Below are 26,359 nucleotides of genomic sequence, written 5' to 3'. Positions count from 1 at the left end.
ATCAGCATCTCAACGCAGCCTTCCTTGACGGATCTAGATACCACCCCCCCACCCTAATACTCTCATTACGGTGTTTTATTTTCTTTATTCTCATCACTCTGAGTGTGATGTTACTGTAATTTATTGCTTACTTCTTACCTGTTTCTTCCCTACCTGAATGTGGACTTCTTGAGAGCAGGGCTTTTCCTATGCCTAGAAAAGCATGCCTGGCACATAGTAGCACAATTAAAATTTTATTGAATGAATGAAAAATTTCATGTCACTTTAACATTATATTGTGAATATTTCCCCACAGTCTTAAATATTGAGAAGAGAGGTGGTAAACTCTTGATCTACAGTCCAGATCTGGCCTAAAGACACATTTTATTTGGCTTATTAAACAGTAGTGGTGTTTGAGGTGTAACTGCCGTTCAGTCAGGTGCGCAGGTCCTAAGTGTACAGCTTCATGAATCGTCCTGTTGTGTGTGCCGAAGTAGCCACCTCTCAGATCAAAGCATAGGTGGATCTCTGATCTCCCCCTTCCAGCTGCTCCCCCTTCCACTGGGTAACTTGCGTAGTTACTCTTTTTAATTAGCTTCTAATATTTAAAAATTGGGAGATTTCACATAGAAATCCAGAATTTCAACATTTCTTAAAAAATGGAGAGATGTATCAGCACAGGAATTGCTTTCTCTTTTGGCCACAATTTATTGTGGCTGGGAAGCAGCTGTCCGAAGTGTTGACATGTGTTCTCCAGTTTGCCTGCAGTCTTCACCTCTCCTCTTCCTCTCCCTGACCTTGAAATCAATTTCCAGTTGCTGTTTATAATTTCATTTGAATTTTTTTTATGGTGGAGAAATAGTTACTACTTCCATTATCTCCGTAAAAAAGTAGAGGCATCAGTGATAGACTAAAACGGTTACGTGTTTCTTAGTCTGCTTTATTCATGTGCATTTCTTGCCTTTTGTGTATCTGTTAGCCACCCTAATTCTACATGGCCGTGTTTAAAGGTTACACGGTATTCCAGCATATAAATGTATTATTTATGTAACCAGTCTCCTACTGTAGAACATATAGGGTGAACATATATGTAGAACATATATGGGGTGTTTTTTTTTTTGGTATTGTAAAGAACAATATGTAGGTGAATCTTTGTGAAAATTGTTATTTTATTAGGATAAAATTTTAAAAGTGGAATTTCTGGATCAAAATATATTTTCATTATTAAGACTTTTGATACATATTGCCAGATTGCTTGGTAGTAGTATAAATTGATCTAAATTTTCTGGAGAGCAGTGTATGGGATTATTCATTTCACTACGTCTATGCCAACACTAGGAATTGTAATTAAAAGTTTAGTTAGTATAGTTAGTAAAAACAACAAAAAATGGGAATGCTGGCCAAGAAATTTTTCATCTTTTCATCTGTGTAAGTAGGAATTGTACTTTAAAGGGTATAGTTTGGAAATATTTGTTACTTAGTACAATTCTGTACCTTATATTGTGAGTCAGATCATGTACCGTGTACTTTGTGTATGAAGTAATGTGAATACCTTAGTATAACTCGAGAAGCCATTTACCTTGATTCTTGCACACACACACACAATTATTATTATTAAGCTGTACCATGTTCTGTATGAGAGTACAGGAGAGTAAATAATGCAGAATCCATCTGTTTTGAAGCACATACAACTAATTCTTACACATTGGCTTTATATTTGCTTTCATAGTTTTAATTGTATGCTGTTATTCTGTGATTTGTTTTCTAAGGAGATGCCTACATAGAAGAGTGACAGCAGCTGGGCTGAAAGTTTCACTGCTGAACTGGTTCCTCAGGTATCCTGGCTCTGGCGATTGCTATGGGAGATTGGATGACTGTTACAGATCCAGGTCTGTCTTCAGGTAACTGAGTTTAGAATAGTTGTAAGCAAAAGCAGTAATTATAAAGGTTAATTTTCAATGACACTGTAATTACCAAAAATATTGAAGATGTAACTACAGAGAGACATAAATAGTTGTAAAATATATAATTTTCATCTTCAGTAAAATTATCAGGGAGAGCTAAGTATTGTGCGTAATCAGTGGGGTTAAGTGCTTTGGCTGAATAGTTGATTACTTGACGAGGAGACTTTTCTGCATTTGAAATAAATTCATTGGCTACTTCAGTACCTTTCTCTGATTTATTCCTTTAATCACATAAACTTTGGGTGCATAGACAAGTGGGTTTTATCTATTAGTTGTATAAATCTAAAGTATTGTAAATTAAGATAGTATATTGTAGCTTAACATGCCTTTTCTAAGAGCACCACTTTATTAGTTGTATCTTTTTGGAAAAAATTATATAGTTTTCATACAAAAACCAGCTTTGTCCTAATTTGAAAAAACTTAAAAATATTTCTATAATTCAGAATCTTTGGTAATGGAGATTATGTTGTTAGCTTTGCATGCATTTTTACAAATTATTTACATAAATGCCTTTTACTGATTCTTTCAGAAAGCAAATACATCTCTCAATATACCTCAGAAACAAAGATGTCTCCATCAAGTTTATACTCACAGCAAGTGCTATGCTCTTCAATACCTTTATCAAAAAATGTGCACAGTTTTTTTAGTGCCTTCTGCACAGAAGAGAATATTGAACAGAGTATTTCATATCTTGATCAGGTAACATGTTTTGTTTTTGTAAGAAGCAATAAATAACATAAATCATGTTATATAATAGAACATATCAAAGGTATGAGAAAAACTTGTCAAGCACAAGTATGTTACATATTGGCCCGGGACTTATATTAGACTTGCAGAGAACCTTGGTGACCGTCTAGTCTAGACTCTCGAGGTAAACGTTTTTGTCTGGAGCAGGTTGGATCCCCCATCACCCCAGGGGCTCCTCCACGGGGAGTCTTACCCTTATTTTACTGATGCAGAAACCTAAGTGCCTTCTCCAGATCACAGGTGATTGTAGAGCAGAGGCTAAAAGAGCCCAGTTCTCTTAATTCTTTGTCCTTTGGCATAGGTGCTACTTTCTTAACTATCTCAGGATAGTTTTCTTTCTCAGAAAAGATTTCTGTCTTTTGTTTATTTATTAAGTTGTCCGGTAACCAACTTTTAGGAAAACATTTTCTCCTACTAGGAATTGACTACTTTCGGTTTTCCTTCATTATATGAAGAATCCAAAGGTAAAGAGACAAAGAGAGAATTAAATATAGTTGCTGTTTTAAATTGTATGAATGAGCTACTTGTACTTCAGCGGAAGAACCTTCTAGCTCAGGAAAATGTGGAAACACAGAATCTGAAACTGGGAAGCGATATGGACCATCTGCAGAACTGCTATGCAAAACTTAAGGTAGAAATTACATCTCAATCTGTATTTCAATGCCATTGTTATGTAGTTTGAAACTATAAATTTTCATTGGATTTATTTAGCAAACAAATTTTAGGGTTTTTTTTTTTTAAGTTTTAGGATTTTTTTAAACTGGAAAGTAAAACTGAATGTAAGTTGTACAAATCAGTTGTGCTGCTTCCTAATACTATCTATATCGAAGGTGATGATTTGATGAACTGTTTAGTGTCTTGCTGAAACTGTAGAAAGTTAGATTAGGAAATACTTATATCTGAGGAAAATAAAATAAGGTTTCTCCCACCCTATCCAGTCTTGCTTAATAAAGTAGATGCTTAACTTAAAATAGTCTTACTGTGAGAGATTGCATCAGTAAATTTCAAGAATATTCTTGAGGGCATCTATGCCCTCTAGGAAAAATCTTGAGAGAGTTTACTGCTTACAAGGCAGAACTGGTGTCATGCTGTAGTCCCACCCTTTTTGACCTGAAGTGTTCTACTTTGCTTGGTCACCTGTCTTCTTCATACTTAGCTCCAAATCATTTTTGGCTCTTTCTCAGAGTGTGCTGTAGAAGTGTTAAAAAGTATTGAAAAGAAATTATGAAAATGTTCAGTGGCAACATCACTGGAATAGGTGAAGAGTCTTTCAAGGGATCCACTTTGAAGGTCTTTTGTATATACATTAAAAATTGGTATTTAAATTAAATAAAATTTGATATTCAAATTTAGGTAAATTTTGTAACACTATAGTATCAAGCTTTATAGTAATTGTTTTAAATAAACATTTTGTGTGCTGCTAAACTTCAATTTTAGGTAACAAACCCTAGTTTATGTAACTTGTTTTTACTAATCTTTTAAGGATTCAGTTGCTCTGAATCCTATGTTAATTTTAGTCAAAATTGCATATGAATGTTTTAGGAACAACTGGAAACCTCCAGGAGAGAAATGATTGGTCTTCAGGAAAGAGACAGACAGTTACAATGCAAGAACAGGAATTTGCATCAGCTACTGAAAAATGAGAAAGATGAGGTGAGTTGTCAGTTATTGCAGATAAAGTTTAAGTGAATGTTTTTGGGTTTTTTTTTTTGGAATTTGAGGTGACCATAATGGTCACTTGACTTTAAAACAAGAAAGAGCCATTTGTTCACCCTGTGTCACATTGGTCTGGAGGAACTGTGTGTATAGTGTTGTATCGCATTTAACTGAGTGGCCAGGAGCCCTCCCCACCACCCTGTCCCCCAAGTGCATCCATTTGCCCTAGTAGGTTAGTCCAGAGCTCGTGACATCCCAGTGTCCTATACCATCTGTCGTGGACTCACATGCACTGTTAACTTTTTGTCAGACACAAGGGCGCTTTAAATGCAGATCTTTTATTCTCTGCTATACCTTTACTTACTTATATCTGGAATGCCTCTTCTTGCACTGTCTTAAATGTCAACATTGTTCATCCAGTCAGGCAATTACTTGACTAAATGGACACTCAAGCTACTGTTTAAAAAAAGCAATTCAGATTAAAAATCTCATTTTTAGGCTGAAGACATCATAATTCTAATCTCATTTTTGCTTTAGTGATGACTTAGTATTTGGACCCATAGAGTTAATGCATTTGAAATTATCTTTCAATTTATGTAAGAAGAAATCATTATGTTTTTATTGCTCTGCAGTTTGATTTCTGATCATGTGATAACTATAAAACCATAACATTTTCAGTGTTGTATATGTTGCTTTCACTATAATTAAAGACTTTTAAGGGAGCTATTTCTTTAAGGACCTTGTAGTGATTTAGACAGATTTGTTTTACCATATTTGATTATTTAGTAGTATATTTAGTAAGTGGGTAAGAAGTATCTTAACTAAACCACAAGGTTACTTATACTTTTTTCCTTGAGTTATTTCACAGAAAATTTTGACTTAATCCGTTGATTATACTTGAAATGGTTTGACTATAATTCTTCCTCAGTGAGGATTAAGTTGAACATGATCATCTCTAGCAGAGATAAAGAATGTCAGTATAGAACTTACTTCCTTTCCAGGGCTGCCTGAGAAGTCTTAGCAGATATAAACATTGACCAGTAGTGCTTGGCATATAATATGTACTCAGCAAATGTCTGAACTCTCTGCTGTTTGTCTCACTCTAATTTGAGAACTGTTTTTGATCAGAGAAAAATGAACCTGTTTATCTACTGCCACGTGTGATGACTTATTGGCCTTGTCACAGATTGATAAAGGATAAAGTGATTCAAGTCATTAGTAAAAGGAAGTCATTACAAATGATCAGATGAAATCTACTTGCTTCAAATGAAGCTTTAATCACATTAATACTTCCATAAGAGTTTGTGGTTTCTAAATGATCAGAATCTGTATGTAGGGTGAAAGGTGTAGACAATAATTTAGAGAGTTAGCAGCTCTGGAAATTTCATAATTAAAACATAAAAACTTTATGTGCTTCATTTAATGATATTTTAAAGAATGATTTCCAGTGGTTACAGAGAAGGAGGAATAATCCTAGAATTCTTGAACTATTATATGAGGAGCTGAATTCTAGGACTTCTTCTGTCTATTGAATTTGTAAATTTTAACTGGGTTTACCAGTCCTAAAGAGACTCACTTAATAGAAAATGCTTTTTTTAGGTGCAGAAATTACAAAATATTATTGCAAGTCGAGCTACTCAATATAATCATGATATGAAGAGAAAAGAGCGTGAATATAATAAACTAAAGGAACGTCTACATCAACTTGTTATGAACAAGAAGGATAAAAAAATAGGTAAGGAGCAGCTGGCTAAGATAAAGCAAAGGGAATAAATAAGCTAGTATTACACTAAGAAATAAATGTAGAGGGATTGAGCTCAATAATTCATGAAGTGTCCTTTTCATGCTTTATACAATTGATTTTAGATGGTATATATCCATGTAAACTAGAAATTGAGACAACTGGTTAGTTGAAAAATAGTAATTTTGCTTTGCTCCATTAGTTACATATAAGAATTGCATACATATTTTTTTAACATGACAGATGTAGGATTAATCCACAGAGAAAAGCTAAGCCAGAGGACACTCTAACCTTTCATAGCAAAGAACTGATTATATTAAAAATCAGGATCAGTTTCTGAGTACCAAAAGTGTGATTTTTGAGTTAACTTCATAAAATGGTTCATCAGGCCCAGTCATTCATGTCAGTTTGAGTTCTTTTAAATTAGTTTAGCTGTGCATTTTTGAAGTACAGCTGACTGTGAAAGTTTTGTTTGTTAAAGTATACTTTTTTCTATTATTCTTTTGAAACTTAATTTACAACTTATTTCATTCAAGTTTGTGCATAATTTCAAGTAAATGGTGTAGATTAAAAAGTAGAACTACACTACTCAGCCATAGAAAAGAACGAAATAATGCCATTTGCAGCAACATGAATCCAACTAGAGATTATCATACTAAGTGAAGTAAGTCAGAAGGAGAAAGACAAACACCATATGATATCACTTATATGTGGAATCTGAAATATGGTGCAAATGAACCTATCTACAAAACAGAAACAGACTCACAGACATAGAGAACAGACTTATGGTTGCCACGGGGGAGGGGAGGAAGGAAGAGGGGTGGACTGGGAGTTTGGGGTTAGTAGATGCAAACTATTACGTACAAAATGGATTAACAACAAGGTCCTACTGTATAGCACAGGGAACTATATTCAATATCCTGGGATAAACCATAGTGGGAAAGAATATAAAAAAAGAATGTATATATGTGTAATAACTGAGTCATTTAGCTGTACAGTGGAATCTAGCACAACACTGTAAATTAACTGCAATTCAATAAAAAAAAAAATAGAACTACACACACACAAAAGTAGAGCTACACAGATAAAGTTTTGCTGGCCTGCCAAGATTCAGGGAACAGGAAATATGTGCGTTGATTTATTGAAGAGTGGTTTCCCAGTGGGCTATAGGCTGTCATCTAACCTACATTATACATTATTCTGAACTTGGACTTGCATACAACAGCTGATGAGCAGATGTTTCAAGCTGTCACATGGTGGGCTAAGCCTGTTTCCAGCAAGCAGTTCAGTGTTCACTGTGTCACTGTCATTCTGTACGGCAGCGCTGTTGCAGTTATTTGAACATTTTATTTTAAAATTATTGAAAAATTTGTGATAATTAGCAGTTAAGACAAGGTTAGACATCTAAGTATTCTGAGATTATAAATCTTAAACTTGGACACTTATTGGTTTTTAAGATTGGTTAACCTTGTGTTCATTCATAAAGGGAATAGCAAAATTAAAGAGCAGGATGAAAGGCTAGAAGTATAAAATGCAACACTTTGTTAGAGAAGTTTATTAAATATTTAACCCTATAGCAGAGCCCTCATATTATGGTCGTCTGGCTCTTTTCCTGGTCCAGACCCAACTGGAAGTGACAGTTCTGTAATGATTTTTATCAGCTCTAAAATTATAATAACTTATTCTCATCTTTTTTCCTTCTTATGCCAACTGCTTTCATCTCTACGTGGGGCAGAAGAGACATTAATACTGTCAGGAGCCTTGTCTCTTTTGATGATGACGATGGTCATGGTCATGATACAGGGCATGGCAGACTTTTTCTGTAGTGACCCAAATAGTAAATATTTTGAGGTTTGTGGGTTCTGTGGTCTTTTGTCACTCTGCCACTGTAGTGCAAAAGTAGCTATAGAAAAGAGATGAACAAATGGTGTGGCTATGTTCTAAAAAAACTTTATTTACAAAATCAGGCAGCTGCCCACAGGCCATAGTTTGCCAACCCCGATGATAAAATTAATAATGATAATTAAATGAACGCTTATTAAGTGCTTACTGTGTTAAGTACTTTAACATTTCTTTCACTCTTCACAACTCTTTGATAGATACTTTCATTATTCCCGATTGATGAAGAAACAGGCTTAGCAGTTAAGTAACTTGCCAAGATCTCAGGCTTATGAGTGATGGAACTGGAGCTTAAAATCTGGGCTGTTTGAGCCTAAATCCTAATTTGTATACCAGGTTGACTTACGTCCCTAATGCATATAGACCGTTAGGGTTTTAAACACTTAAAAATGTATGGTAAGAATTGGTTTTGTTCTGTGTGTTCATGTTTGTAGCTATGGAAGTTTTAAATTACGTGGGGAGAGCTGATGGAAAAAGAGGCTCCTGGAGGACGGGTAAAACTGAAGCCAGGTAAGGCACGAATCAAACTGACACGTTTAATCAGACTTCCCTTTCTATACTGCATTTTCATACTGACAGTTTCTTTCTCAGGAACGAAGATGAAATGTATAAAATTCTCTTGAATGATTATGAATATCGTCAGAAACAAATCCTAATGGAAAATGCTGAACTTAAGAAGGTTCTTCAGCAAATGAAAAAGGAAATGATTTCTCTTCTTTCTCCCCAAAAGCAGAAACCTAGAGAAAGAGCAGATGATAGTACAGGAACTGTAAGTGGCTCTTTCCTCTCTAATACAGTCTTCAGATCGCTGATTAGAACAATTAAAACAGTAGATAGGTATTCTCAATGGGGACACTGTTGATATCTTGTGCAGGACACTCACTGCTGCGCTACCCCCAGTCACTCTGACAACCAAAAAAATGTCCCTGTAAGTTTCCAGACATGCCCTAGGAAATGATGGAGGTGATTTTCTGGGGACTTAATCTGTGCCAAGCACCATGAAAAGCACTTTATAAGCATTGTCTCATTTTAGTCTTATAATAATTGATGCTTTGGGTACTATGATTATCCCTATTTTATAGGTGAGGAAATTGAGGCACAAAAGCTATCTCAGTATCACGCATGACAGAACTAGGATTTGAATCCAAGTCTGTCTCACTCCAGAGCTCATGCTTTTAACCACTGTGCCAAACATCCTTTAAGTAGCTTAAATGTTGAGTAACTTTAGCAGGCTCTACTTTTCAGAGAGTGAAACTTTTATTAACTTTGGGAACCAAAGAATCACTTAGTCCATAAATTTATTGAATGTTCATTATGTGTTCTAGTCCCTGGAGAGAAAAAGCTGAGAAGATTTTGACTGTTTCCTTTGCCTTAGTTCAGGCTGCTAAAGCAAAGTACCATAGACTGGTTGGCTTATAAACAAACAAAAATTTATTTCTCGCAATTCTGGAGGCTGGAAATCTAAAATCAGGATGCCAGCAGGGTTGGTGTCTGTGAGGGTCCTTTTCCTGGTTGGATTGCTGACTTCTTTCATCCTCACATGGTGGGAAAAAGTGAGAGAGCTCACTGGGGCCCCATTTATGAGGGCTCCACCCTCATGACCTAATCACTTCCCTAAGATCACCCACCTCCGAATGCCATCACATTGGAGGTTAGGATTTCAACATAAGAATTTAGAGAGAACACAAACATTCAGACCATTGCATCCCACAAGAGCCTTTTTTGAGAGAGACAGGCATATAGAGAAGTAATTATTATACACATTAACAGCTATAATAGGGTGGTACAGTGTGTAAAATAAAACAATTATGGCAATCAAGAAAGGCATCACAGAGGAAGTCACATTTGAATTGGCCCTTAGTAGGTGTTTTTTGAGGTAGAAAGCCTGGGGAAATCATTTGATGAGGGCATAACATGTAGAGGTCAGAAAAAAAAGTCACATAATGGTGAAAAGGTTTTTAAACTTAGTTCTTTACATATAAATTTAAATTCTGTATTCAAGCAAGTTCACATTAGTAACTAAAATCTGAAAATAACAATGTTGATGAAAAGTAGTAATTACCAGTAAGTCACCAAACATGTTTTATTAACCTATATTTGAGGATTATTTTGTGGTTTCACAAATCAGTCCAACTGATAAGCTCATCTCTTGCCTTTTTTTTTCTTCTTTAAAAAAAGAACCTGAGTGTTCTTTTTAGACTCTCCAATTTGGAGTCTGCTTGACATCTTATATTCAGTTAACTAACCTTTTCTCTCAAAGTCTATCACTTTGGGTCAGTTCTTAACACTCACTAATACCTTGCCAGAGTTAGCATAGTTTCTGTAACTCCTGTGGTTTCTTCAGTTTTGGACCCAGCCTTTACTAATGTCTCATTACCAGCTTTTAGTCAGCAAAAGTAGGTAGTAAATCAAGGAGATCTTTTTCAGATGATAGTATCCTGTATAATTTCTCATAATTCAGATGTTGAAGTTTGGAGAAACAATAATATCTTAAGTGTATTTCCTCTTTTTTAAAAGATCCTTTTTTTCTCGATACGTTTTCTCTTAAAATTTAAGTAATTCACCCATTCCTTACTTGTAAGGAAAGATTTTGGCCCATTATAGCAAGAAGAGTAAGACATAACCTTGGAATGCCTAGGTAGCATCCAAATTTTCATTTATTATTTTGCTTAATTGTAGCCAAAATACATACCCAAAATTCAAGTTAAATGAATTTTTAATTTTTTTGTGGTTTTAGAGTTTCACTCAATCTGGCAATTATTAATGTGCAGCAGTTAATTTTAATAATGAATTTGTAGTATTCTGGTATGCCTTGAAATGTATAGCAGAGAAGGTGTATAGCAGAGAATTCTCCTTGGAAGAATTACTGTCAGGTAGCTCCAGAGTGTTGATTGGCAAGAACCAGAGTCACAGTGAGCCACACCCTGGGTTTTCCCTACCTACGCCCCCTGGGAGACCTAGACCTCTACCAACCCATTGCTGACCTCAGACTATTGATACAGTTCTTCAGACTCAGTCACTCCCTCACTCCTGCTGCATCTATCAGTACGTGTGGGGACAGTCTAATCAGCCCTTCTTTCTTTTCATCATCTCTTTTCTTCTTTTTTTTTTCCCCAGCAAGATATATTGTTCAAATTAGTTAAGTATATGTATCTACTATCCTGGATGTTAATAACAAATTAGGACCATTTTATGTAGATGCAGGTTATTATGACTTGTATACATTTAGTATTGCTTCCCTATGTTCTTTATCCTGCTTTGACTTTATTTGATCATATCAGTAAAGTTTGCTACATTTTCCTGTGATTTAATGTCTTGGTAGAATACAGAGAAAAATATCTCCAGTTTTATTAAACAAAAATATATGAGAAAAATAGGATTAACAGTTGCTTTTACTTTGGAGATTATTTCACAGGTTTATTTGTCAAAGCAACCAAAAATTGGAGGCCAGTTAGACTGGAGCTGTGTGACATCAGGAAAGTTAGTCTGCTTCTCTAAGCCTCAGTTTCCCCACGTGGTAACATGATTTGAGGACTAATTAACGTGTGAAAGCACCTAACACAGCATGAGACAGGTTGCTCCTCCTCACACAGTTCCATGACTTTTCTCACTGACTACATTGGGCTTCAAATTCAGCTTTGAAGAGACCTGAGTTGAGGAATTTCTATCTTCAGTATTAATTGCTTTTTCTCAAGACATTTATGTTAAGGACTGGGTCATTTATGCTTCAGATACAGCACAGAAATGATTTTGATATGTGTCTCTGACCATCAGTCTGGCGACTACTGCCTGAGTGTCTAAAGCCATTTTAAGATTCTGGTCTTTCCCTCTCATCTCTGGCCACTGGTAGGTTATCTCTGATATTGAAGAAGATGCTGGGGAACTGAGTAGAGAGAGTATGTGGGACCTTTCCTGTGAAACTGTGAGAGAGCAGCTTACCAACAGCATCAGAAAACAGTGGAGAATTTTGAAAAGTCATGTAGAAAAACTTGATAACCAAGGTAAGTACTGCCTGAACACAGGTGGATTGAGCTGTGACACTCAGTAAGCTGACTTCAGTCAGTCACCTGGAAAGCCAAGTTACGGGCTCAGACTGAAGTCCTTAGCTCAGTCTGGTGGTTTGAAAAGCAAGACTGCCTACTTCCAGACATGCAGTTTGAACCTCGCTGAGAAAAAATGCTTTGCTCTCAGAGTGAATCTCTCCGAAAAGAGGACATCATATGTCTGTCGGCTCTGAGTGCAGAAGACAATTGAATAAAGTGAACTGAGTCTCTTACTGTATCATGGAAATCAGGAAAATATTAATCATAATATAGTATAAATATGAACCTTTTGCTTATTATTCCTAGATACTTGCCTATTCCTAGGTTGCTAATAATTCATTTCTAAATTATTTTCAAAATAATAGACACTTGTTGCAAAGTATCAATTAGGAAGTGTTGGGTTGGCCAAAAAGTTCGTTCGGTTAATGAATACATTGTTCAGTAAGGTTCTTGGGTCACTTGTAGACATGTGGATGGACCTAGAGACTGTCATACAGAGTGAAGTAAGTCAGAAAGAGAAAAACAAATATTGTCTATTAACGCATATATGTGGAATCTAGAAAAATGGTATAGATGAACTGGTTTGCAAGGCAGAAATAGAGACACAGATGTAGAGAACGAACATATGGACACCAAGGGGGGAAAGCAGGGGACGGACGATGGTGGTGGGATGAATTGGGAGATTGGAATTGACTGTATACACTGATATGTATAGAATAGATAACTAATTAAAAAAAAAAAGAAAATTCTTTAAAAAAAAACAAAATAATAGACATTCGATGCAAAGTATCAATTAGGAGGTATTGGGATGGCCAGAAAGTTCGTTCGGTTAACGAATATATTGTTCTTGGTGGAAATGAAAAATGTCTTTTATTTTTACTTTTTAAACCGAACGAACTTTTTGGCCAACCCAATATATAAAGTAGAATATTCAGGTCTCTGTTCCCTATGTGTAACACCTAATAGTTTGGTGCATACCTTTCTAGACCTTTCTCTGTGTGCTCACAAAATATTTATTTTAAGTGTATACAAACCACAAATTGAATATTACATGTTTTTTGCCTACACTGTGCTTTTTTCACTTAACAGTCTATTATTTTAGATACCACTTCTTGTCATTATAGATAGTATAAATAGATATATGTGGATGAATATATCCTTATTTTATATTTGTTAAGATTCGCATGCTTTTAAATCAAGAAAATTAAGATTCCTGCTAAGTAAATGAAGTCTATTTAAAGAAAATTTATTCTAAATGGTCAAAAATGACATACTCAGTGCTAACTGTCTCCAAAAGTAAAGAGCAGTCAGCAAAATTATAGTATCAAAATTACTTTACATGAGATTTTATTGATTTCAGTCATCATTGTCTATTAGTAAATAGCAAGTATTTTTGGACTTCATATTTGTTGAATTTAATAACAGCAAGATTTGTAGCACTGCACTGATCTTTGGGGAAGTGTCAAAAGAACATAGGTTATGAATGTTAATTTTTCTGTGAATATAGGTTGTACATTTTTAATTAGGACATAATCGTGAATAAATATGAATTACAGATTAAATGTTGGCAGTAGAGCTCTGTAAGTAAGGAGATCATTTAGTCCAGAAATAGCATGAATTTATAGTTGCCATGAACTCCTTAGAGCTGCTTTGTGCTTTTTAAAATTTTTTAGTGTTAAAATAATATACATTTTATTTTATTTTATTATAGCTTATGGAATTTTTAAAGGGCAAAGGAAATACCTACCTTTTAGAAAACCTGCAAGATTCCAGAAAGGGAAAAGTTCTGAGAGCCTTGATTTTTAAATATATGTCCCCAAACACCATAAACTAAAATGATGATTGTAAGGTTTATGTCAAATTACTGGTTTTGTGTTAGTTTCAAAGGTACACGTAGAAGGTTTTAATGATGAAGATGTAATCTCACGACAAGACCATGAACAAGAAACTGAAAAACTTGAGTTAGAAATTCAACAGTGTAAAGAAATGATTAAAACTCAGCAGCAACTTTTACAGGTAAATGCAAGGCACCTTTTAAAACTGTTCTCCCCTGTGAAGGGTCAGAATTTTACTTAATCTTACTATATTTTTACTCCTTTACTTTATAAGATCTGTAGCATTTGACATTTTTCAGTCTAAACTAAGTTCTGTGCTTGCCCGGAGATAGACCACGTAGCACTCCTTAGTAGGGGCTTTGCCAGTTAGAAGCATTTGGGAAATGAGACTCCTCATTTCAGTTGACTTTCTGATTCTTTATCATTTCTCTCCTTCCCCTAAAGTTTGACCTGCTTTTCCCTTGCGTTCATTTCAACTTGCTGGAGTGTTGCAGGGACACTCTGGAACTTACTATGTTTTAAAATTTAATAGCAGCAGCTTGCTACTGCGTGTGATGATGACACCACTTCACTGCTACGAGACTGTTACCTGTTGGAAGAAAAGGAACGCCTCAAAGAAGAATGGTCCCTATTTAAAGAGCAAAAGAAGAATTTCGAGAAAGAAAGACGAAGCTTTACAGAAGCAGCTATTCGCCTAGGATTGGAGGTATTTTAAGCAATTGGCTTTCTTTGTAGAGCGTTTGAAGGTCCTGGAGAGGTCAGCAGAATGCATCTAAGTTCTGCTTTTTCTTGTTTCTTTGCTATCCATTTTTTTTCTCAAGTATTTTACCAGTGATTTCACAAATAGCTTGAAATGGAAGCTATAATAGAAGGATATCATTCTGCCTTTACCAGATTTGGAATTGAAACATTTTTGTATTGAAAAAAAATTTTTTTATTGAAAAAACTATAAGCATTTATCATCCCTTTTGGGTGGCTTTCTTTGTTTTATTTTATTTTGTTTTGTTTTGTTTTGTTTTATGTTATTTTTTTGGCTGCATTGGGTCCTCGTTGCTGCATGCCGGCTTTCTCTAGTTGTGGCGAGCAGGGGCTACTCTTCATTGCGGTACATGGGCTTCTCATTGCAGTGGCTTCTCTTGTTGCAGAGCATGGACTCTAGGGGCACAGGCTTCAGTAGTTGAGGTGTGTGGGCTCAGTAGTTGTGGCTCATGGGCTCTAGAGCGCAGGCTCAGTAGTTGTGGTACATGGGCTTAGTTGCTCTGCGGCGTGTGGCATCTTTCTGGACTGGGGATCGAACCCGCGTCCTCTGCATTGGCAGGCGGATTCTTAACTGCTGCGCTGCCAGGAAAGTCCGTTGGGTGGCTTTCTACTGTTAAGGGTTTAGCTTCACACAAGAGATTTCTTTTGGGCATCTGTCATGTCTCCACTGTCAGTAGGTGTAGAGTCAGAAGAGAGTGCAACCAAAAACATGTCTTTTGTTTTAAAAAAAGGGGGTTGGGGTAGAATACAGTAAAAATAAAGTTCTCCCCCTCTCTCTCTCCATCCCCTTACCCAGGGATGAATGCATTAACAGTTTGAACTGTGTGTGTATACACTTCGACAGGTCGCTTTTTTATTTAGCAGTGTATTACCTACATATTTCCTTTTCAAAAATTAGAGAAGTAATGTCTGAAAATGGTTTAAAAAAAGAAACTCAATCCATACAAAAAGCTACAAGGTAAGACAGTATCCTCCATTCTTATTGCCAGTTTCATTCCTCAGAAGTAACCACTGTTAAAAGTTTGTGATTCTTCTGGGAAGTACTATTCTAACTTGAAATAAAGTTCAACCTTTTTTCTTGATATAAGCCTATCGATCCCCCACTATGAAAGATAAGGAGTTTCGTGTCTTTAGCATACCTCCCATCTACACTGTTTCTCATTTACATATGATTTCTTCATAATATTTTTACTTTTTTAAGCTACCTTTTTAAAGAATTATTTCTCCTGGTTGACTTTTTTGCTTTAAGTAAATTTGTTTAATGCTTCCATTTCAGGTTTGCTCAACTTCAGACAGTATAGGTTTATCCCTGAGACAAAAGATGAGGACATCCTTGTAGTTACCCTTGTTGCACTGCTCTTACCCTTCGACTCCCCACTTTTTGTCTGTGATATTAGTTTTCATTGTCAAGTATTATCACGTTTATATTCTGTCTTTTAATACAATTCAGGTGTAAGTACTTTGTCTAAGATTGAGACTTAAGAATTAAAAACCAGAAAGAACGTTGGTAACATAGGGATTATGTAAATGTTATTCATTCTGTAGCCAAGTAATTTTTTTGGACACATAAAAAATATTCTGTTATTAAGATTTTGCCACATGGAAGAAAATCTTCCATGTATCACTGTGTAGTAAATACTTTGACTTTCTTTGTAGCTTCCTTTATGATTTCCTGAATCAGATTCAACTTATATCTCATGTTATTCTCTTTCTTCAGTTCCTTTTCCAATTTGCTGTATTACTTTCTTGAGTAAGTTTTTCATAAGTAGTGTGTGAGTGAAAAATATTCTGAATTCTGGAATATGTAAAAAATACATTCTTAGTTGATTGGTTTGGCTGGATATAGAATTTAGTTTTCTAACGTTTCCCCTCAAAACTTTTGAGTTATTCCATTTCTTCCAGTGTTTTGTTTTGCTCATGAGAAGCCTGGCTGTAATATAACCTGTATTACTTTGTAGATACCTGTGTTTTGTTTTTCCCCCTCTCTGGAAGCTTTTGGAATTTTATGTTCTTAAGAGTTCTGCAATTTTACCAGGATACGTCTGGGTAGCTCCTTTCAGCCTGAAGACACTATATTTCTTCAGTTTAGGGATACTTTCTTCAATTCTGTATTTTTTCCTTCTTCTCTTGCATTCTGGAAATTCTGTTAGACAAATGTTTTGCCTTCTGACTACATCTATAGATTGACTTTATGTTCTGGATTCAGGAATATTTTCTCACTCTTATCTTGGGCATCACCAACCTGGTATTCAGCAAAGGTCAGTTTTATTATTCACTTCATCCACTGAGTTTTTATTTCAGAATTTATCTTTTAAGTTTTCTAATGTCCTTATTGTTTGCCTTTTTTGGTATACCATTATATTTTACAAATATTCATAAATCTGTCTGATAATTTGTGTTATTTGAAAAAAAAGTTTATCTTGAATTGTTTCCCTTGGCCAGTTCTCTTTATTTATCCTGGCCGTTTTTCTTTTATGCTGTTAGTTTTCTTCAAATGTCTGGTGATCCATGGTTTTGTATTAATATTTATGAATGAAAGACTATATGCTATCTTAAGTAGCTGACATGACCTTCCTCTGTAATTATGAAAGTCTATGTCATCAATAGCTATCTTCCTCAGGAGCAAAAACAGTTTGCACCAGCATTTCCTCCTGTCTTATGGGATCACCTGTGTTTCTGAGCCCGTATCCCCCCACCACCCCTGACGCTACTCCAAGAGATACTCTTGCTGCTTTGCATACCACTCCCCATTCTCTGCCTGAGACTCTATCTGCCTCTGGTCACTGAGGACAGTGGGGCCAGTGAAGGATGGGAAGGAAGTACGAGAGACCCGAGGGGAGAGGGAGAATTTCGGATTGCTAATTAGCTATTCAGAAGGAGGAGGTTTGACATAGGCCCTCTGTGGTCTAGTGGTGACGGCTGCTAGTACTGGGAGATGGTTGGAGGATGAGAGCAGTGCTTGATGAAGTCATATCTCCTTTTTTTTTTTCAAGTGATTAGTTTACAGTGGGGTAAATGTCAATTTTTCTGTTGTTTGTAATCTTATATTTACCATGTTTTGTGTGTTCAGAAGTTGTGCTCATATTCCATATGTTTAAAGTTATGCTAACATGCTTATTATTTTGTGTTATACACTTGAATTTATTCAGAATTGATGTGAAATTGATGTTTCTCCTTGTCAGGAGAAACAGGTGAATTTTTATTTTTTAAACATAATTTTCTTAAATGAAATTTTTCTTAGTTTTCTAGGGTTAATTCCTTTGACTAAATATATAGAGATAATCAGAGAGCAGACACAAATAGCTAGAGAAATCGTGTGAAATGGCAATTGTGTGAATGTTGAAGTATTGATCGGTATTTCTTTGGTTTGCTTGTTATGGTAGAGAAAGGCATTTGAAGAAGAAAGAGCCAGTTGGTTAAAGCAACAGTTTCTAAATATGACTACCTTTGACCACCAGAACTCAGAAAATGTGAAACTTCTCAGTGCCTTCTCAGGAAGTGAGTACTTCATAAACTCTTTAATCTGAAAACGCATGTAAATAAAGTAGATAATTATTAATATATAACTTTAGCAGTCACCAGTAAGAACTCTCTAATTGGAACTAAAAATTAACTTTGATATTTTATTTACTGTAGTCAAAATAGAAATGACAGGAGGACTTTGCATACCCAGAGCAACTTTTGTTGTGAGTGTAATAATGTCAAGTTTTGAAAATTCACAATCTAGAAATATTTTTTAAACTAGATCCTTCTAAATGTTTGTGGACAGTGCATAACAAAGATCACCAGATTAGCTAGACTAGACTCATAGGGCCACAGTGGATATTTAGATTAATTTGTTCTCTCACACCTCACTTAGAACTGCAAATGAATCTAGTCTAGGACCCTAGTTAATTACCTTCACTATATTTAATGCTTTTCCAGATGTAGTGCCTTTTTTCCTTCTTTTTTTTTCTTTTTTTCTTTTTTAAACAGGTTCTGATCGGGACAACCCTACAGTGCACTCGAGGCCACGGCAGAAGAAGCCTCACGGTGCGCCTAGTGGGTCTCCAGTTTGCATGTCTAAACTTACTAAGTCTCTTCCTGCTTCTCCTTCTACTTCAGACTTTTGCCAGACGCGTTCCTGTGTATCTGAACATAGGTACTGGTCTATAGGTGATCTTCTCACATGTTTGTTAAAGTGCTAGAGTTGCGTTGCAAAGGAAAAGTTGGCGTGTCTAGGACGAGCACCGGTAGAGACTCTGGAGAGGAATTGAGTAGATTGACTCATTCATTGTACAAATATTTATTGGGTATCCTATAGACACCTGTTAGGTGCTGGGAATACAGCAGTGAACAAGGTAGCTCTGGTCCCTGTCTTCTGGGAGCCAAGTCATATAATGTGATTCTTTTTACTTCACATGTAAAATACAATTTAAAATACAGTCTTATTTCAGGAGTTACTTAATAATTTAATTGTATTGAATAGAAGGATATTGTTTTGATAGTTTCTGTAGAGTACCTATTTTAGAGTTTCTTGTGGTATGCCCATTTTATTGGTGTGGAAGAACAAAGACCCGAGAAAATCCCCCTCCCCTTGACCGGTGAAGAGGATCTGTGCCCAAGGATGACAGGGTAGACAAAGTTGCTCCCCACCCCCAGGAGAGCCAGATACTGCTTTTGACTGATGCATTGTGGTATTTTCCTCTGTCTTAAGTTGTTACATCGTTTTCTAAGGTATAATATCAGTACTCTACCTCAGAGCCTATTCCAAGATTAATTTTGAACTAAGCAGATAGAACATTCCTAGGGAGATAGAGAGGAGTAACAAAGAGCAAAGGGACATGTCGCCAAGTGTGGTGGTGACCGCTCTCCTCTTCATTAACGTAGGAGACAGTGGCACGAGGGCCTTCCCAGGTGCCTTAGAAAGCGGGAGCCAGGGCTGCAGCACAGTTGGCCTGTTGTAGTGAGAGAGAGACTGGCGTGCAGCTAAGTGCTGAAGACGCCAGCTAGCCCTTGGACCAAGAATTGTTAAATAGATAAATTTTTAAACAAAAATATGAAGTTTTAAAAAAGGACAAGGCACTCTCATTTGTAGTTGGCCTTTAAAAGGATTAGGACTCTAAGTAAACACTGGGGGGCAAAAAAGGAGCTGGGGGAGGAGTCCTCCAGGCAAGTGTAGGAACCCTGAGGCGGGACACGGGCGTGTTTGTGGATGGCGAGTGTGGTTAGTGAGCACGACCCAGAGGTGTGAGGGTGGGAGGTAGCATTATGTAAAAGTTCACATGTATACACAGGTAGAGGGAATGAGGTCAGGGACGCTGCGTACCCGTCACCCAGGTTCAGCAGTTATCAACTCATGACTGATATTGTTTATACCCAGCCCGCTCTGCTTGTGCTCCCACACGCACTTGCGATTTCATTTGTCAACTATGTTAGTCTGTACTTGCAAGTCGGATATTGTTCTAAGGGCAATGGAAAAGCATTGGAGACCTTTTAAGTGAGATAATGATTTTTTTAAAATCCAAGTTTTAAAAAGATTACTTCATTTTACTATATGAGAAACAGATTTTAGGAGCACAAGCCAGGAGAGCCAGTTAAGAAACATCAGTGGAGTTGAGGTGAGAGATGTGGTAATTTGCACCCTAGGGTCATTACATGAAGACAGAACTGTGCTTGGATTTAGGCTGTGTTTTGCAGTTAGAGCCAATAGGTTGATGTGTGAAATATGGGAAGTTAAAGTTTGTTTAATTTACAATCAAAAGATAATATAAGCTCAGAGTATTTTCTTACATAGAATGTTATTGAAGCCCCCAAATTTGACCAATCAGAACTCTGTGTATAGATTTAGACAGACATTCTGCTCACCATTTACAAATACAGGCAGCCCTCGGAGATGTTGCAGATTCAGTTCCAGACCACTGCAATAAAGCGAGTATCGCAACAAAGCGAGATACTCAAACTTGTTGGTTTCCCAGTGCATATAAAAGTTATGTGTGCACTGTACTGTAGTCTGTGAAGTGTGCAATAGCATTATGTCTAAAAAAACAATGTGCGTACCTTAATTAAAAAATACTTTATCACTAAAAAATGCTAATTCGTCTGACAACCCAGGGTTGCCATAACCCTCTGTTTGTAAAAAAAATACAGTATCTGCAAAGTGCAATAAGTTGAAATGCCATAAAACGAAGTATGCTTGTAATGCATTCTGTACCTAAAAGAGAACATAGCTCAGTTGCCTCAATTATTTTTATGTATTTAAAATTTTTACTTTGTTACATAATTATTTTTAGTTGTAAAGTATTTAACATAAATATTCCTTGAAGACTTTGTTTTGTGTTTAATAAAAAGTCCAACATTTAGTACCTACACCATAGGGTACTGTGAGATTCGGTACCAATATATGTAAAGCACTTAAAACAGTACTTGGTCCATTGTAAACCTTCAATAACAGGCTATAAAAATAAAAATATATGTAAACATAAGTGGATTATAAAAATGCTTTTCTGTTTTTTGTGTTCAAGAGCTATACTGAACAATGTCAGTGGCATAGAAACAGAATTTTGGATCTTAAAGAAATTTCATTAAGCTGTTCACAGATACTGGCCACTGAGGGTAAAACAAAAGAGTCATGTAACTAGTTATCAGGAGAGAAGCTGTGCAGCTTGACATCGTTCTTGAAATTTTAAATTATTTGGTATATTTGGATTCCTGCTCCTAAAGCACCTTGGATCTGGGTTCGTAATAAGATTATGACAAAATAATGAGGAATATTTGTAGCTAATTTCTACAGCAACATCCTCATTGCTCCTTCACCGTAGAGTGGAATGTTACGGGCTGTGCCTGGATTACCTGCAGAGTACCTCTTGTACTAAGTTACGTAGAGAACTTAGTTCATCATTGATCTCATCTCATCTGAGATGGCAGGGATTCTGAATCTGAATTATAAGCAAGTTCCTTTTTTTTTTTAAGCAAATAAGTGTAAGTAAAATTGTCAATTATGTTTTTGGTTTAGCGTTTTAGAATTAAAGCAACTCAGTTTTTTTTAGGATTGCCACATTATAAGGTTGAGTTAGTTAACCAAAGTCACACCAAAAAATGAACATTTAGGCAAAAGAAGTTTTGTGAAAAAAATTACGTAAGATATTCAGTTGATAAAAATGTATTGTTCATTGGTTCAATCCCATGATTTGCAAGTAATCATTTAACTAAATTTCCTCGTTTTGAGGGTGGTTGCAAAGCATACCTCAGACTGTATCTCTGAAGCTAGGGACTGTGTCTGTGTTCAGACACTTCGATTGTTATTGTCCGACACTTGAAGTTAATTGAGCATCATCGTTAAGTGCTTAGTGTGTGTTAACTCATTTAGTTCCCACCCCAACCCTGTGAGGTGTAGGTTCTATTATTATTTCCATTTTACAACTGAGGAAGCTGAAGAACAGGGAGGGTTAACTTGCCCGAAGTGACGTTGTAAGTGGTCCAGCTGGGATATGAGCATAAACCATCTGTTCAGGGTCTGGACTCCTAACCACTTTGTAGGCACTCATTAAATATCTGCATGAGTGAACGGATGGAGGATGAAAGCATGCATGAACAGATGGATGAGTGAAGAAAGAAACTATGAAGAGATTAGAAACTAGTGACGGAAAGACAGGGGTGTGGGGAACATTAGCTTTCAAAACTCACGTGTTCTCTATCTACCTTAGGCTCTAGTTGGGTAGCATCCTTCACAGTAGACTGAACAGATAAATAAAATAAATAGATGGATAGATAAAAGTGACCATGTTGAAACACTTTTGTGTTCTTGACCAGTGTGTCCTCAAAATTTACTTAGCATGAGACAAGGGAGTAATCAGATTTTAACATTCAGGCATATCTAAGGTATGAAAGGAGGAGGAGATGGTGATGAAGATCTCCCTTTTCTTTCCCCAACAGTTCCATCAGTGTACTAAATACAACCCCTGAAGAATCTAAGCCAAATCAGGTTGGAAGAGAATGTACAAATCAGAAGTGGAGCGTGGCGTCAAGGCCTGATTCACAGGAAGGTGGCTATAGTGGACGCTCCTCAACCTACGCAAATTCTCATGTAGAGAAGGATGACTTACCTTAGACATGTGAACTGGGATTTTTTTTTTTCATTAACATGTTCATCAAATTTCACATCTGAGTTGAAACAGGGTGTGTTATAAAGTCAATCATCTCTAATAATTTAAAATGGTCTGTGTTGTTTGTTTGGACTTCCCTGTTCCTCCCCCAAAGAGCTAAAATGTTAAATCTATTTAAAAGGATATAAAAGCTTTGGATATGTATTTTTAGTAACAGAAGCACCTGGTTCTGTGAATAAAGGAATGTATAAACGTTTGGATGGAAACAAAGCACTAGAATGAGTTTCCTCTTATAGGTATTAAAAATAGCACTTTTAGGAAACTGATTATTGTAAATGTTTAATTTTGTCTCATATAGAGTTGGCATTGGAAGTTTAGCCTTTCCTTGAATGTAGCTTTTTAACAAAGCAAGTTATATATTTATTATGTTTAGTGTGATTTGAAATACCCTCTTTCATATGTTTTAAATAAAGTAAAATTTATGTATGTTTTGTACATAGATATACATGATTATGTTAAGAGGCTTTAAGATTTAAAGATTTTACACATCCATAATTATAGTATTTCATGCCAATAAAATTTTTATTAGTGATATTCTGTTTACAGATATATTAGAGCCATTGCCACATTATGCTTAAGAATTTTTTGAACCCATCTGAGCAATAAATACTGAAAAGCTATTCCATGAAGCCAAGTTCTTTAGATCATTAACATTACTAATGTTACATTTTGGAGATTTCTACAGCATTAGGTTTTTTTTAATATGTAGGATATTACAATTTTTCAAAGGATTATTGATTTTAGCGTAATAGAGGTAAGACAAGAGTACCTTTGGATGAAACAATTTAAGAATATTGGCTTAGGATATTTGGATGATAGAAGATATTAAGGTATTTAAGATGTTTGGATGGTGATATTTTCTCTACCAGATGGGTACCCATACCGTAACACCTATACCAGCAAAGGCTTTGTATAGTTGCCAATAATTCATTAATAATTTTTCAATGAGATATTTACTGATAAGGAAATCTGATAGCATAAAAGCATCAGATTTTATAGTCCAGATACGATACTCTGGACAAACTTGCCATTTCATTTTCAGGACTGACTGCATGTTTCTTCATGGTTGTTATTGTTATTATTATTGATAGTAAGAATAATGTAAGTGTGGGCCCAAGCACTTTCTTAGAATTTTCATCAGAAAGCTTTAAGTACCAAACTCAATTTGTCTCTGCATGTAGAAGCCTACACATATCCAGTCCTTGCTATAGGTATTGTAGTTTAGGCCCATCTGCCTTCCCATTTTCTAGCAGTTTAACCATTTGTATTCACTCGCCTGGTTGTGGCTGTTCAATTTAAATTTGTCATGTTAAAAAGTACTTTTGTCATCCACTCACTATATATATAACTCTTTGGAGTTGCGTAGCAGCAGGCATTTTTTTCAGGGTTAATAGCCTATTATTGAGTATCTTGTAAGACATTAGTGAAAGTACTCATGAGAAAGTACCACATTTATAGTCTCAGAAAGCTGGCTCTTGAGCAAAAGCAAATTAGTCACCACATTCAGCTTGGTGCATGCCCCTTCTTTACCATTTAAAAATATTAGAAATGATGCAGAATTTCAGAAGTAGTACCATACTCCAAAGGAAGAAACAGCTGTGATATCGTTCTTTTGCTATTGAGCAATAATGTGATCAAAGAAAAGCAATCACATTTTCTAAATAGGCAGTGATATATTTGTCAAGAATTGGGGGGTTTTTTTCAGGGGTTTCCATGATATGCTTGGCTAGAAACAGTGTTCTAATTTTTAGAGTAATCTCTTATTTTAGGAATATTACATTCCACAATGATGAATTTCTACAAAGCAGCATCAGTTTTTTGTTTTTTTCGTTTTAAAGTTGGTTGAATTCTCATATTGGAAAGAAAAATTCCCTTGAGACTTACTGTGAAATCTAAGGTGTGAAAGAAACAGGAAAATGAAAGCCAGGATCATTGTGCTTTTGATAAAAGATCTGCCAGTAGTTGTATCTTTTACTTAACAGCGTAGAGTTTGCTTTACATTCCAGCTCCAATGATGATTCCTATTCATGCTAAACTTCCCAGAATGTTGAAACGGTTTCCATGCTGGATAACTCCTGACTCCACACATAAGACTCCTAGATTTTATTTCCCTTCCCTGTCTAGGTGTTTGCAATGTACTAGTAATACAGCCGTGCTGCAGTCTTGTGCATTTAGCCACGACGAGGTGAGAGCACCATGTTCACTTTTGCTTGGAAGTCCTCCTGACCATCTTCAGTGTCTTCTTGTTCATCAGGATGCAGATCTGAAACATTCTGTGCCTTATTTGTTTTTATCCATTTTGAATTTTCAAAGCATAAAAGTGGCAAAGAAAATTTAAGAGATTTTATTTCCTACTGTTAAATTTTTATATCTTCAATTTATGATGAGAAACTTAATAGAAGAACAATCCTACCAGAAAATTAAGATTAAAATTAAACTTAATAAATAGGTACTTTCTTGTAGAAGCAATGTATTAAATGTTTAGATTCACGGAACAATCCACGGCAAATTGTTTTCCTCATGGTATAATTAAAATACTGTCGTACTTAGAGTTGCATTTTTCGTACCTTTGCTGACCAGACTTGTTCATAGGCCTGTGGTAGCACTTTTTGTGGGGAAACATATTCCATGGTGCATGGTGAGAAGGAGAGCGCCCTAGAATCCAGTTTTGACCTGTCCTGGTGGAGCATTTGAAAACGCCCAGAATGCCAGGAGAGGTTTTGCAGTGTGTACGCACAGAACGCTGTGAGCTAGCAAACCCCTTCTGTGATTGCCCTGTTGTAAAAGTCTTGAACACCTGTTGCCTGATGTAAATCATGTTCTTATTTCTAGATTGGATTTAAATTAAGTATGGGTCTTGGAAGTCTAGTAAATATACTTCTTCCTATGTTTGTCCTTAATTTTTTTCATTCTTTTCATAAGCATATAAAGTAGCTGCTGTGTGTCAGGACTTATTACTACCTTCTAGTTACTGGGGAGAGAAAGACAACTAAGCATGCTCCCTGCCACTGAGAATCTCTGGGTTGAGTGGAAGACCAGCTATATAAACCTAAATAGTCATAAACAATGGGAGATGCTGTTCAGACATTCGGTCTGGTGATAAAACTTGGACTCATTGTTCTGCTCCAGGACCACGTATCCATCTCCTAACAGTGACGTGGCAAGCTTCTAGTTAAAGAGTCTTTGCATTATTTCCTATGGGAAGAACTACGTAATTAATATATTACTGTTTTGTTTTTGTTGGGTGTTTGGTTTTGTTTTTGTTTTCTACAATCAAAATACCTGCAAAGCAGCATTAAGAATTTCTGCCCACAGGGCTTCCCTGGTGGCGCAGTGGTTGAGAATCTGCCTGCCAATGCAGGGGACACGGGTTCGAGCCCTGATCTGGGAAGATCCCACATGCCGCGGAGCAACTAGGCCCGTGAGCCACAATTACTGAGCCTGCGCGTCTGGAGCCTGTGCTCCGCAACAAGAGAGGCCGCGATAGTGAGAGGCCCGCGCACCGCGATGAAGAGTGGCCCCCGCTTGCCGCAACTAGAGAAAGCCCTCGCACAGAAACGAAGACACAACGCAGCCATAAATAAATAAATAA

At 36.2% G+C, this 26,359-nt stretch overlaps 1 protein-coding gene across 13 annotated transcripts in view; it reads left to right on the top strand.

The window, feature by feature from the left end:
• Nucleotides 1-26,150, top strand: part of LOC118905225 (SSX family member 2 interacting protein) — a 42,083-nt gene extending 15,933 nt beyond the window's left edge. For 4 of the 13 annotated variants that reach the window (XM_036871785.1, XM_036871794.1, XM_036871799.1 and 1 more), the window contains 13 exons: nt 1,749-1,880; nt 2,473-2,642; nt 3,109-3,321; nt 4,233-4,343; nt 5,946-6,081; nt 8,421-8,496; nt 8,566-8,755; nt 11,837-11,987; nt 13,909-14,045; nt 14,397-14,570; nt 18,007-18,121; nt 18,599-18,764; nt 22,538-26,150. In XM_036871785.1, the coding sequence (XP_036727680.1) occupies nt 1,838-1,880; nt 2,473-2,642; nt 3,109-3,321; nt 4,233-4,343; nt 5,946-6,081; nt 8,421-8,496; nt 8,566-8,755; nt 11,837-11,987; nt 13,909-14,045; nt 14,397-14,570; nt 18,007-18,121; nt 18,599-18,764; nt 22,538-22,712 (1,857 nt within the window). In that variant the 5' untranslated portion in view covers nt 1,749-1,837 and the 3' untranslated portion in view covers nt 22,713-26,150. Of the gene's footprint in view, nt 1-1,748; nt 1,881-2,472; nt 2,643-3,108; nt 3,322-4,232; nt 4,344-5,945; nt 6,082-8,420; nt 8,497-8,565; nt 8,756-11,836; nt 11,988-13,908; nt 14,046-14,396; nt 14,571-18,006; nt 18,122-18,598; nt 18,765-22,537 lie in introns of those variants that run through there. The other 9 variants (XM_036871839.1, XM_036871847.1, XM_036871823.1 and 6 more) reach the window with 9 other exon arrangements.
• Nucleotides 26,151-26,359: the final 209 nt, after the last annotated feature.

This window comes from Balaenoptera musculus, chromosome 1 (assembly GCF_009873245.2).
Source record: "Balaenoptera musculus isolate JJ_BM4_2016_0621 chromosome 1, mBalMus1.pri.v3, whole genome shotgun sequence".
Classification (NCBI taxonomy): Eukaryota; Metazoa; Chordata; class Mammalia; order Artiodactyla; family Balaenopteridae; genus Balaenoptera; species Balaenoptera musculus.
Note: the sequence above shows the minus strand (reverse complement) of the source record. Positions and strands in the feature narration are given on the sequence as shown.